The sequence below is a fragment of the Pinus tabuliformis genome, chromosome 2_1 (genome assembly GCF_031772625.1).
Source record: "Pinus tabuliformis cultivar Carrire ecotype Pingquan chromosome 2_1, CPIR1, whole genome shotgun sequence".
Classification (NCBI taxonomy): Eukaryota; Viridiplantae; Streptophyta; class Pinopsida; order Pinales; family Pinaceae; genus Pinus; species Pinus tabuliformis.
In genome coordinates, this window is record NC_142299.1 from 569,242,512 (window position 1) to 569,256,853 (window position 14,342).

General features: G+C 39.6%; 1 protein-coding gene across 1 annotated transcript; it reads left to right on the forward strand.

Annotated features, from left to right (window-relative positions):
- The first annotated feature begins 9,388 nt into the window (after positions 1-9,388).
- Positions 9,389-13,455, forward strand: LOC149201717 (uncharacterized). The gene is made up of 3 exons (XM_089401338.1): positions 9,389-10,419; positions 10,612-11,074; positions 11,497-13,455. The coding sequence occupies exons 1-3, from the start codon at positions 9,389-9,391 to the stop codon at positions 13,453-13,455; spliced, it is 3,453 nt and encodes a 1,150-aa protein (XP_089257464.1).
- Positions 13,456-14,342: the final 887 nt, after the last annotated feature.

Here is a 14,342-nt window from a genome sequence, read left to right on the forward strand (position 1 = left end):
CTTGTGGGCCTTTTTAACTATATTTTCTTTATTTTAACATTTTTAATATAATACAAATGTAATGATGTAATAATTTTTTTTTTTTTTTTAATTAAAGTTTAAATATATAAAATTAATATATTTTAATTTTAAAAAAAAAAATATTATTATATTGTATTCAAATAATGTCATATCCTATCTTATAATAAAAAATTATATAATATCATATTTTAACAAAAAATCAAAATTATATAAAATTGTAAGAAATACCATTACATCATATTCTAATGTTTATTTATATTCTTCCATAAAATTGATTTATATCCTTCCATAAAACTCATTTATATCTTTCCGTTATTTGCAGTTTTAATCTTTATTGTTTTTTTAACTGAGAAACACTATCAAATTTATCTCTGCAAAGGCCTTGGAGCAATGATTTACCATCACCCACCAACATTTTGTAGATGATACATGCTATTATGTCAAGTCTCTTTGAAAGAAGCCCAGAAAATCAAAGAAATCCTTCACGAGTTTTTGACGGCCTCGGGTACCTTGATTAATAATGAGAAATCCAACATTTTCTTTTTTAATACCCAAGGACAATTCAAACCTTCCTAGCCCGTCTGTTGGGGTTTGGTATAAGGTCTTTACCTATGAAGTATTTTGGGTATGCCTTTAGCATATAACTCTTTGAAGACCTCCTACTGGAAATATCTGCTTCTTAAAATCCAATCGAAACTTAGTGGGTGGGCGTTTAGAGCTCTCAATCTCGCTGGCAGAATTGTTCTCCTAAATTTTTTTCTTCAATACATTCCAATATACTAGCTATCAGGAATGGCCCCGCCCTAAAACCTCATGTTCAGCTATGGTCGATATCTTCAGGAAATTTCTATGGCAAGGAGCACCGTAATTAAAAGGATGGGCCTTGGTATCTTGACACACTCTAACCAATCCTAAGATGGTTGGAGGCTTAAGGCTCAAGGACCCCTACACTTAAATCAAGTTATGGGAGCTAAGCTTTGGTGGGAGATGGTTAAAAGGGGGACTTGATTTATAGAAGAAAATTTGGGCCAAAAAATATGGTATGCCAATCCAAACTGAAGATATCCTAAAATATGGGGACCCCCCCCAAGGATCTGCAATCTGGAATTTGGTAGCAAAAAGCAAGAATCTTATAAATCAACATTTTTCTTGGAAATTCGAAATGGCCACAACCCTATTCTGGCAGGACTCTTGCACTAGAGAGAAAAAAATTCAGTTGACCAGATCTAGGCGACATTTTCCTTTATAAACTAGTAGGAACTACTACATGGTTGACCAATTCTAGAAAGTCTCTTAGCACAGTTCTGGAGGAAAAAGTACAAAGAGGTTTGGGATTGGCCAAATCCTCCTCCCTTTGAGCAATGGAGAATCATGGATCAGGAAATTCAATCAAGGAAATTAAACTTTCCAAGAGGGCGAGGACATTCTGCGATGAGGATATTCAACCCATGTTACTTTTAGCATTAAGGAAGCATACAAGCTTAGAGCAGAAGAAACCTCAAAATCACCAGTGTCCCTTATGGAAGAAGATATGGGCGAGTAAATTTTGGCAAAAAATAGTTCAATTTTTATGGTTGATATGTCATAGAAGAATTCTTACTTGAGACTAGCTCCAGAAGAGAGGCTTCCAGGGCCCTTCATGTTGGCTCTAATGTAGTTAGCACAATAAACACTTGAGCATTTGCTAAACACTTGCCCTTTTGCGATCCAAAAATGGCCCAACTTGGAGATTGTTTGGCCACTTGGACAGGGACCCCAGAGCATCAAGGAGTCTATACTCCTATGGTGTACATGCATTTTCTCAAGCCCTGTTTTAAATTGATCTTGGAATTTAGCTATGGGATTCCTAGTATGAGTCATTTGGAAAGAAAGAAATAACATATCTTTAAAGACTAGAAAACCCCTCAAGAGGCTATTTGGGCAGGGATTATTCAGAATATTCAAGAGACCATTCCCTTGGAAAAATGGCATCTGGATGATTGGAAAGTAGCCCTTCATGAAGCACAAATTGTTAATCTATTGAGCTATCTGCAAGTATGATAGCCCCAAGCTCCTGGAAGTTTTGATTCCCCCCACCTTCTCACCTCAACATTTCATAGGACCACCACATGGCTTTATCAAATTAAGCTTGATGGTGCCTTGAAAGGTAACCCAGGGAAGGCTTAGTAGGGTGGTCTTTTTAGAGATTATCAGAAGTAAACAAAACTTGTTTACGTTTCAGATTGTGGTTATGCTAGTAACAATGAGGAAGAGTTCAATGCAATCAAACACGGCCTTCTCATTGCTAAAAAAATTAGGTTATAAAGGATAGTGATGAAGGAGATTCACGATTGGTGGTGGACATAATCAAGAAGTTAACTCAGGGAACTAGATGGGAAAAATTAAGTCACAGTTAGCGCATTGCACATCTAGTGTAGGAGGTCAGGGAGATCCTTCCTTCGTTTGATTACCTCCTAACTTCTCATGTACGAAGAGAAGGTAATAGAGATGTCGATTCTTGGAAACATGAGTTGTTCACATTGGGGGAGAACTCTAGAAATGGTATGGCCTCCATATCATCTAGAAGGCGATATGATCCCTCTCCAAGGTATTCTAGAGTAATTAAAAAAGACAATTAACAACAAAGGGTGAGCAGGAACCAATTCCCCCGATCGAGGTGGGAGCTTGCCCCATTGGGCTTGTCTTGGCCCACTGTTTAATGCGTATCTACCTTGAGGCTGGAAGAGTTATTAGGACACATGTTAAGGCGAGTTTTCCTCGCTTTGCTAGGTAAGTTTGTTTGCGCACTTAGGCTTATGTGGATTTGATCTAAGCTGGTCGTTCTGGGTAGCTCGTGATCGTTGTCTACTCCAAGTCTTGCAGCGAATACTGGTATGTTTCACCCTTATTTAGCTTGCCATCCATGTATGGATCAATATATTTTCCCTCCCTCCGAAACTATGAGTTGCTTGGTTCTATGTTTGGTGGGTTGGAAATGAAACTTCTTGGAGCACGACCTTGAACGATTTCCAGTTTGGGATGAGTCTTCATTTTGGAATGTTCAGTGTTTATAGTGTATGACATACAAAATTTTAAGAACCCCCCTAAATTATAATTATAATAAATGGGCGAATCTCCATGGTGTATAGGAAAAATGGAAGGCGATTTTATCAATAATATAATATTGTATATATAATTTTTTGGCGAAATCTCTCACCAGGCATGGCGAATATTTACTCAATTATAAAATCTTGTAAGATCTTGGCGAGTCTTTCACTAAATAATAAAACTTTGTAAAGTCCTAGTGAATCTTAGCATATGCTACATGCTGGTTTAATTCCCCCATTTAAATAGGCTACATTCCAGGTGAATACCATGGGTCAATACCATGTGCCATTTTGGTGAATACCATGATGGTCAATCGATGTGCCTTTTTATTTTTATTAATTTATATTAGGGTTAATAATGGTTTTTGCATGGTATTAATAACAATCTAGTCCATGGTATTTGTCCCATAGTATTTTGGCCTAGGTTTCACCTAAATATAACCCATTTTTTGAGTGTTCGTAAATATAAGGAGACTTATGGAGTAAATATAAAAAAATGTTTTTATTTGTTTACCATACCTCTCGTTTATTTATATTTTTATTAATTTACCATACCTCTTTTACAAATATGGTATTTGGCCATAGGATTCACTTAATAAAACCTCTTTCTTGAGCCTCATAAATAGAACGAGGGTTATGGACTAATATAAAAAGAGGCTTTATTTATTTACGATACATCTAGTTTATTTATGTTTTTATTTATTACCATACCTTTTTTTTTTTCAGGAAAAAAAACGAACTTTTTTATAAGTCATAAAAAAGTTACAGTGCATATGAGTTAACATTCTGTGAACAAAAATGCCTGCTTAGGAGCTAGAGCTCCTCTGATATTTATTTACCATACCTTTTGAGTAAGTATAAAAAGACGTTTTATTTATTTACCATACCTCTCATTTATTTATAGTTTTATCAATTTACCATACCTCTTTTATAAATATGGTATTTGGCCCATAGGATTCACTTAAATAAAACCTTTTCTTGAAAATGGGCGAATGGATTCACTTAAATAAAACCTATTCTTGAAAATGGGCGAATGGATGGTTGTAAGTCCAATTTCAGGGCTTAATTTACCTTTTTTTACCCTCTCCCTTAAAAAGGTGGGCTATTTGAGGTGATTTGTAAAAATGTACTATGATACAAAATATTCGCCCACTAAAAATTTAAACCCTTAATTTCGCCAAAGGGCAAACATCGCCCCTAAAATTATCCTTGGTGTATGTGATTTGGTTGTCTCGCATGGGTTATTTCCAAGTTTGGTTGGTACAATATTTTGTATGTTTTTGTACTCTCTACTCGAGTAAAGTGAAATGGTAAGGGTTTGGGTCTATGGTAAATTTTGTTAGGCTCTAAGGTATTCAGGCTTTAGGTGAGCTCAAATTTGAGCCTTGGTCATCTATAGTCTCTGCCATGACTTATTCGTTATAGAGTCGAGGTTAGGAGAGCCCTATTGCATATTTTTAGGGTTAGTCTAGATGTGTTGGATAGGGTATGTCAGGTTTGGTGCTCTTGTCTGGTTGTGGGATGGTCCAGGTCATGGGGCCACTCTTGGCTTAACTCTTGCCATTATGGGCTTTCTTCTAGGCAAGCAGGTTTGGTTTTGTGTAGCCTAGGTTTAGTGTATTGGGTCTCGAGGTAAGGGGATTTGTGGGTCGCGGGGTCAGGGCAGTTGTTGGCCCAAAGTCCTCTTCTTCTCTCTATAAAACGTTTTGTTGGTTGAATCGACAAATTTTGAGATGCGCATAACTAATTCAGGGGTCTTGAATGTGGGTAACGTTGTTAATCAATTCAGGCCCGTCAGGTGGAAATGGTGGAAAAATGGTAGAAATGGAACTGTTAAACTATGTTGGCAGCTGGTTGACAGTATGACATGCAGCGAGTTCCTTACTCGATTGGTTTTGTTTGAATTTTCTTTAACATGTTTGCAGAGTCGGAGTGACCCTTGTAAGTGCATAGTTTCTTAGCTACAACCCTGTTTGGGTCGACCTCCAGGGTTAAAAACAGGTCAACATCTATTCGACAGAAGAAGAATCATGGTCTGAGCCGCTGGTAAAGGTAAGAATGGTTGTGGGGTCCATGGACTGCGGGACGCAGAGGAATTCCTCCCCTTCTCAGACCAGCCAACCTAGTTCTTTCGGGGGGGCGATTCAGGGACACAAGCCGACCTCTCGTATAATTCAGGAAGTGGCTCAAGCATATCACGCTAGTAGCTCCAATCCGGTTAAGCAACTTATTGCAGACTGGGAGGCAGAGATTCGACAAAATGAGGAGGATTTTGAACTTGATTTAGATGATTGGAAAGCCGTGATCCCAGACCCAGGCCACACTCATGGTAGATTATCTCAATACAAGCAGACAATCCATTTGTTTTGGCTGATGAAGAGCATTTTGGTGTAAGCTTTAGAGAAATTTCCTCCTGATATGCATTTGGCTTCCCATGGACACTCAAATTACACCAAAGAATTTCAAAAAATACAGTTTCAATTGCAGCAGCAGAATGGTTGGCTTAGCTGAATAGAGAAACATATCCCCTGTATACCCCACACGGAGCTGCCAGGTTCCACTGTGAAGGACCCTACACTGGTGGATTCAACTGATGATGAGTAGCAACAATGCATCTTTGCTTCTAGTTTTTGCATGAAAAAGTTTCAAATTTCTAGGCTTATTAGTAGTTATGTTTATAGATATTTAGAAAATAGGAAGAACAAATAATCTTAGACTTATATAACATGGTTTTTTAGACATTATTTTCTATTTTTGGATGGTATATTTTGCGGTTAGGTGGCCAACATACTTGGTTTCCCTTTCGGCAGGTTGAGGCCACCTAACTCTCATACATATGGATATAACTTGCTATAGTTTCAAAAATTAATGGAAAATTACCACCAAACTTACAAAAAAAAATTGTCTCCACCAAAATATTTTTGAGTTTTTTATGTGGCCCATTTTCATTATATCTAATTTTGTATCGGAGTAGTATTTAAGTGCAACCTTTTGGAGCTTCTGACAGATTTCTAGTTGTAATCCTACGATAAATTTTGTGGCCAAATCTTGATTTGTGTTGTTCAAACTAGTTTTTTGAGTGCATATATGGATTCAACACTCTAAAAAAACCTTGGGGCACTTCGATTGTGAAGAATTCACCTGTCAAAATTGTAATTTCAATAAATCCATGTTGGATTCTAGACAAACTATATCATAACATAAACTGGAAAACTTTATAAAAAATCGCACTTAAAGAATACTCGATTTTACATCCACTACAATTTATATTTCATTGCTTTAAAGTTCACTTCACTCAAATATCTTCTAGAATACACTGCTTTTAATTTTTATTTATTTATATAAAATACCATTTTAAATATTTATATGTATTTTATTTTAATAATTTTTTATTTTATTTTTTATAATAAAACAATAATATTTCAAAAATAATATATATATATATATATATATATATATATATAGATATATATATATATAGATATATATACTTGTAAGTTTGGTAGGACTATATCTTCATCATGTCCAATTTCTCACTCCGATCAGGGGATAGCACAAGATTTGAACCTAAGACTTCCGGTTCGGTGAGACTTCATTTCTATGGTCATTGCCAATTCTACTTGGGGTATCTCAATTGATAGTGACCATAGCAATGAAGTCTCACCGAACCCGAAGTCTTAGGTTCAAATATTGTGCTATCCCCGAGTGAAAAGTTGGACATGATGAAGATATAGTCCTACCAACTTACCAAAAAAATTTACAATATAGATATTTATTTTATTTTATAAAAAATATTTTTAAATAAAAAGATAATATTTCGGAACGGAGGGAATGGCGAGGGTTTGGGAGCAGGGGCTCAGGCCGGAACCAGGACCAGCCAGGTCGAGGGTTTAGGTTCCATCAGCAAACTACACCGGCAAGTGTTGTACGAGACGTAGTTTCGGAGGACAGCGACAGGAGGAAAGGCAGCTGGAGGTCAGGAACAGTGTAAGGTTGACAGCTGGGAAGTAGAGCGTTGGAATACAGTAAAAGTGTTTTACTGAGACAGTAAGGAGATAGGACCTCTGTGCTGGCAGCGAAAACGATCGGCGAGTAATCCTGAGAACCCTCACAGTAACCATGGTTAACCCTAACGAGCTCGTTGACCTAGATCCGGCAATGGAGGATATTCTGTCGGTCTGGGGGAAAGACCCTACAGCTCAGAATATTGAACGTTATTTCGGAGCACCAGAAACCTTCAGTTCTGAACCCCTTTCTCCGGAATCGCAAAGGATTAACCAATCTTTTCTTCAGTTGTCAAATGAATTGGAGGGGAATGCCTATTTTCACCAAGACTCCAAAGTTTCGCAGCAGACAAGCAGAGTAGGTGAAGATGTGTTGCATGCGGGCCTTCGACAGTCACGCCAAAGCAGCAAAGGAAAACCCCCTTCTACAGGGCCATTTCTCTCTGGTGGATTAGAGGATATAGTTAATTTCGGTTCAAGCTCTGGGCAGAGAAGCGAAGGGGGTTTTGGAAGGGTTTCAGTGGTTACCAGGGCATCCATCGCCAAAGGTCAGGGCAGCCCTAAAGGGATCGGAGGACGGCCGGAAGACGAGACTGGAGGATCCCCAGTATTGCAAAAGAACTCTACAGGACTTTCATTGGGAACCTAGGTATTTAATCAATCCTCAGCAGAACCTTTCCTAGATTCCATAGGAATTTCGTTTCTAGCCCCTTTCGAGCAAAGGCTCTCCCCCTTGAACCCTGGTCTGGAACAACAAGAAAGGAATGGGACAAGCAAGGAGATAAGGGAGGAGGACGCCGGGACAAGGAAAAAAGGGGAGAAGAGGAAAAAGCAGAGACCAATCAGTTCGCAGGATTTGGAAGGGAACCTGGTGTTGGGCATGGATGTGAGAATTGAAGAAGCCCTGGAGGTGGCTGAATGCACTTTGGTCGGCAGGGCGAGAGGGAAAAAATTCACTTCAAATTTCATCAAAGCTTGGGGGGAACAAAATTGGCAGTCTGATCTCATTAGAGGTTTCGAGGTTTCGACCCTTGCAAAGGGCTGGTTTATGGTGCGCTTTGAGAATAAAGAGGCGGCTGAATGGGTGGTCGGAAAGAATTGGGCATTTGGGAACATCCCTGTTCTTCTAAAAAAATGGAGTCCCCTGTTCGATGCTGTTCATGAGAAAACGGATGTCTTCCCGGTTTGGGTGAGAGCTCCGGGGCTGCCCTCTTTCTTGTGGGTCGAATCGGTCTTTAAGGCAATAGGGAATAGATTGGGTACATTTCTGGAAGCGGATATGTCCTTCTTGGAAACCCAGAACAAGGCCATGGCGCGGATTTTAGTCAGTCTAAATCCAAGCAGAGGACTTGCAGAAAAGATAAATCTCCAATACAAAGACTTCGTCTTCGAGCAGATTTTGGATTACGAATATTTGCCATTTAGGTGCCATAGATGCCACGTTTATGGTCATTTGGCCAAGGAATGCCCCTTAGGAAGGCGAAGGCAAAGATTCCAGAGGACATCAACTCAATGGGAGAAGGTTATACTCCATAATCAAAATCTTCAAGGAAAGCAGGTCTCAGCAAATCAGATAGCAGAAGGAATGGAGACGGAGGTCCATCAGGAGGGGCAGATTCCGAAAGCATCTCATCAGGATCCTCTATTCAGTGGGATGGACAAAGACCTTGAGCTCGGAATCAACAAAGCTAAAATGGAGACCACTGGGGGATCGGCACCAACACAAAATCCCATTGAGAGCGAAGGAGCAATGGGTATGTGCTTAGATCCAAATTTCTCCCCTATTCTTAATTCTGGAAAAAATGAAGATAGTCTGATCCCGAAGTCTCCTTCAAAAAATTTCATTTCTGATAAAAATGAATTAATTGAAAATCATGAAGCAAACACTGTGGAAAACTGTATAGAAAACATCTCGGCCGCAATGCCCTCCTTAGATCTGAATTGTGAAGGTGATTCTTCTAATCCAATCCCCCCGGCCCTTCACCCTACTTGTCCATATAATCTCAGATCTCTAGACATCAAGCCAGATTCCTCAGATTCCGTGGGTGGTATAGGTCTGCTCCCTACCCCGAGTCAAAAAAGGAAAAAAAGAGGAAGGAAATCAAATCTATCCATGGCCCAGATAAAAGCAAAGTATGATGTGGCAGAAGGGAAACAACAGTCTATCACTGGGGTACTTAGAGCGGTGCAGACCCCTGAGAGTGTTATAAAATGATTTTGACATCATGGAACTGCAGGGGTTTAGCCAGTAAACCCAAAAAACTGGCCCTTAGGGAGATGGTTTTAAATTCAAAATCAGATATCCTTTTTCTTCAGGAGACTTTGGGGAATGGAGCAGAAGTAGAAATGATGCTAAATGCCCTCCTCCCAGGCTGGAAATTCTCGGCAATGGACTCAGATGGTCATTCAGGGGGTCTGGCAGTAGGTTACAGGGAAGGGGGAATTAAGATTTGGAATCAATGGGGGATGAAGCAGGTGATGGGAATGGAAATTCAATCTCCTGAATTCGACTTCCCATTATCTATTTTCAACATTTATGGGCCTTGTCAAGGAAGGGTGGCCTTTTGGAATGAGTTGATGTCCAAATCGACCCTGAAGAGTAAATTCATGGTGCTGGGCGGAGATTTAAATTTCTCAATAGGAAGAGCGGAGGCCTGGGGTCCATCGGCTAGGGAAGATCCTCTGACAGATTTCTTCCTTAATCTGTTATCTGCCAACAATTTAATTGATGTAAACCTGATAAAGTTAAAGCCGACTTGGAGGAATAGGAGAGTAGGAGAAGCTAGAGTGGCAAAAAGACTGGACCGTTTTCTCATTAATGAAGAATTATCCTCCATGATCCCAATGTTTCGGCAATGGGTTGAAGAGGGAGGGTCTTCAGATCACTTCCCAGTTTACTTAGAACTCTCCAAACCTCCTCCAAAGCCGCCAGCACCTTTCAAGTTCAATGCATCCTGGTTGCAAGAAGATTCCTTTTCCAAATTATTTAAAGATACATGGAGACACCCTGATATCAGCTCCACAGAGGATAAAGGTTTTCTGTTCATGGAAAACCTCAAAAGACTGAAGAAAGCTACTATAATTTGGGCGAAGGACAGAAAGGCAAATCAGAATGAGGAATTAAACAGGATAAGTGAGGAACTACAAAAGCTGGAAAGCATAGAGGAGGATGGATACGTTTCTCAGGAATCAAAAGAAAGGATCCTCCACCTTGAGAAACTCAAAAATCAAATCCTTCTGGCAAAAGAAGAGGAATGGAGGCTCAAGAGCAGAGCGATCTGGCTAAAAGCAGGAGATGAAAACACAAGGTTTTTCCACAATTATGCAAAAGGGAGGAAGTCAGTAAACACTATCTAGAACTTAAAAAATGAAGAAGGAAGGGAGGCAAAGACTTTTAAATCTCTGTCTGCATTAGGGCAAAGACACTCCCAGAGTTTATTTGCAGATCAAGGAGAGGCCACCATTGCTGAGGTAATCAAAACAACTCAATGTTTCCCAAGGTTCGTGGAGGAGGAAGAAGCGGAGGATTTGTTATGCCCGGTAACAAAGGAGGAAGTAGAAAATGTTATTAAATCTATGGCAAACGAAAAAAGCCCTGGGCCAGACGGATGGACCATAGAACTTTTCCTCCATTTCTTTGACCTGATTGGAGTAGAAATAACTGATGTAGTAGAAGAATCGAGGAAGAAAGGAGAGGTTTATAGTCCATTCAATGCAACATTTATAGCCCTCATCCCGAAGAAGGAAGTTCCTGAAACTTTCGAGGATTTTAGACCTATTTCTTTATGCAACTGTATATACAAGATTATTGCAAAGGTGATTGCGATCAGAATTAAACCAATTCTGTCAAGGCATATTTCAATGGAGCAATTCGGGTTTTTAAACGGAAGACAAATTCATGAAGCCATCGGTGTAGCACAGGAGGTTTTGCATAGTGTCAGACAGAAGAACAAGAAGGGTGCAGTAATAAAAATTGACTTATCTAAAGCATACGATCGGATAAACTGGATATACATCCGTCTGCTTCTAACTCATCTAGGCTTCAAAACAGACTTCATAAGCTGGATCATGGGGTGTATTACAAACGTCAGCTATGCAATTCTAATTAATGGTGCAACCACTCCATTTTTCAAAGGACAGAGGGGTCTGAGGCAAGGATGCCCTTGTCCCCTCTGCTTTTTCTTTTAGTTGCAGAAGGCCTAAGCCAGCTGATTCAAAAGGCCAGAAGGGAAGGCAAGGTAAGAGGTATTGAAGTAGCAGTCAATCTATACATTTCTCATCTCCTTTTTTTTTATGACATTTTGATTTTCACAAATGGCGAATCTAATGAAATTAAGGAATTAAAAAACATTCTTGATCTGTTCTTGAAAGAAACTGGAATGCAGATAAACTCCAAGAAATCTCAGTTAATAGTGGTAGGAGTAGACAGACAAGAGAGAGCACAGATGCATTCTCTCTTTCGTTTCCAATCTTGTAATATGGAATCTCCTTTCAAGTATTTAGGCTTATGGTTAAAACCAAATGCATACAAGAAAGAGGATTGGAACTGGCTGATTGCAAAAATAGAAGCCAGAATCTCTCACTGGAGCTTCAAATGGCTATCCAGAGCTGGGAGACTGACTCTAATTAAATCAGTGCTACTGGCCATTCCAGTCTACTGGGCAGCTTTAACATGGGTTCCTAAACGTACCTTGGAGAAAATAAGAAGAATCTATAGCAGATTTTTGTGGGATGGCTCAAAGGAGAACTCTGTCCTTCCATGGGTGGCCTGGGAGAAAGTGGCAAGGCCAAAGGACTGGGGAGGATGGGGGATAAAAAGTCTTCCTGATTTCAGTCTTTCGCTGGCAGCTAAATCAGGATGGAGACTTATAAAGATCGAAAATTTATGGACAAGAGTGGTGAAAAGGAAATACATAGACCCAGCTCCCTTAGAAGATTGGATTAGAAACCCAGTAAAGAATAAGAAGAATGTCTCAGTGATTTGGAAAGCAATGGTGGAATCCTTCAAGGTGATCGAACAAGGATTGGCATGGAAGATCGGGAATGGAAGAAACTTGAAGATAGGGAAGGACCCTTGGGTAGGATGTAATGAAACCTATGCTTTATCCCCAGGGTTAATCAGGCACTTAGAAAGTAAGAGCATAATTTCCTTAAATCAGGTGGAAAAGGTGGGTCACTCATCTATGTGGGGACAAGCTTGGAAAGACGGGGAAGATCTAGAGCTGGATCATAGATGGTGGAATGAATGGAATTCATATATCCAAGAACTCACCCGATCAAATGTCAGAATAAAAGACAGCCCGGACTTGTTGATCTGGGCTCACGCAGAAACTGGAGAGTACTCCCCAAAAAGTGGATATAAATTCATTATGTCCAGGAAAGGGTGGGGAGTTCCGGAATGGTGGTCGAAGCATATTTGGAAGCTCAAATGTCCGGCTAAGGCCAGACTCTTTTTCTGGTGTATTTTAAACAGGAAAATACCAACATGGGACATTCTTCAGTCAAGATACATGCACGGCCCAGGGAGATGTGCAGTATGCAAATCTGAAGCGGAATCTATCAACCATCTTTTCCTATCTTGCCCTGAAACAAAAAAGATATGGGGGGAGGTAGAGAAAATGATGAACAAAAGGGTGGAATGGGGAAGTGGAAACATGGCTGAGGTTTGGGCAAAATGGTGGCATCAATATCCTGAAGGGAATATGAGAAATCTTCCTCTCATTATTTGTTGGGGGGTTTGGATCGCTAGAAACAGGTGTATTTTTCAGGACAAGGAAACTCCAGCATCTGCCACAGCAATCCAATGTGTATCTATCTATTCGTGCATCCATGAACCAGAGGAGAAAAAAACTCAAAATCAAAATAAGGCTATACACATTAAAGAGGGCATTCCTTGGGCTTTCTTTGACGGTGCCTCTCAGAATAATAGGGCAGGAGCTGGTATAGTCATCCATGTTAATGCAAATCACATCCTCAAAGCCTCAGTTGGTCTAGGGACAGGATCAAACAACTTTGCAGAAATGTCAGCATTGAGGCTACTTCTCTGTTGGCTCATTCAAAGAAACATCCTCACAATTCAGATCTTTGGAGACTCTCTTAATGTTATAAATTGGGTTAATGGGAAAAGCACATGCAAAAATCAAATTCTGAAACCACTGCTGGAAGAACTGCAGGTATTAATAACATCTTTTAACAGCTTCTCTTTATGTCATATCTACAGGGACAGCAACGATTCAGCCGACAAGCTTTCTAAGGAAGGTGTGCAGCAGAATATGGGCGGCTGGAAAATAGTAGAAGAAATACAGGGGCAGACCCACATATCGGATCAGCCGCCTCATCAGTGACAGTTTCCTTCAATTTTACTTTCAGTTACAGCTTTACTCAGTCTTTATATATAAAATTTTGATACAACTATGCTTTTTGGACATTACGAAACACATCCTTTTTGTAAGGGTTGTTTTTCCTCGTTTTTTCGAGGAGACCCACTTCATGATGGTTTTGGCTGCCCTCTTGTAGGAGGGGATGTTATGATACATAGCTGGACAGTTAAAAGCAGCTGTTATATTATGTTTACAGCTGTCTATTTTTGAGATCAGATGGTCCTTACGGTAGATAGGACTTTTCCATGATTGCATGAGGAGTCAAAGTAGCAATAGAAATGCTCACAGCATATGCAATGTAACTTTTTATTTCCTTAATAAAAAGTTCGCTTTTTCTTCGAAAAAAGAAGAAGATAATATTTCAAAAATATATAATTATTTTAAAATGATTACGCTAATATCCATTTCCTCTGTGGGGTTAGGGTGAACAAACACTGTTGACCCTGGCCAATAAGAGGCTTTCATTTTCGTTCACTTCGTCTAATTAGAAATTGACACATGGTCGTTGTTTTCCCATTGATTCGACGAAGCCTGTTTTAGAGGTCTGTTAGGGCAGCACATGAAGCAAGAGTGGATAAGATGATAAAGGTGCGCTAGGAAAATGTTTCAGGCTTTCATATAGCAGTACTCAGGCAGGGGGTAATACATTCTAGTAGATAATAGACGCGATTTGGACCGAGCAACTCCCCATATGGAAGCAAGAGCGGAGAAGATGATAAGGATACCCCAGGCAAATATTTCAGGCTTCGATCTAGTAATATTCAGGCGAGAGTGAATACTTTCCAACAGATAATAGACAAGAGCTTGACCAAACAAGCCCTCATATCCAAAAAAAAAAAAATCCTCTCTAA

Coding starts and splice junctions, on each gene's coding strand:
- LOC149201717 (XM_089401338.1), top strand. CDS start 9,389: ATGGTTTTAAATTCAAAATCAGATATCCTTTTTCTTCAGGAGACTTTG. Junction 10,420..10,611: donor GCAGGAGATGAAAACACAAG/GTTTTTCCACAA, acceptor ATGTTTCCCAAG/GTTCGTGGAGGAGGAAGAAG. Junction 11,075..11,496: donor AGAAGAACAAGAAGGGTGCA/GTAATAAAAATT, acceptor ACTGGAATGCAG/ATAAACTCCAAGAAATCTCA.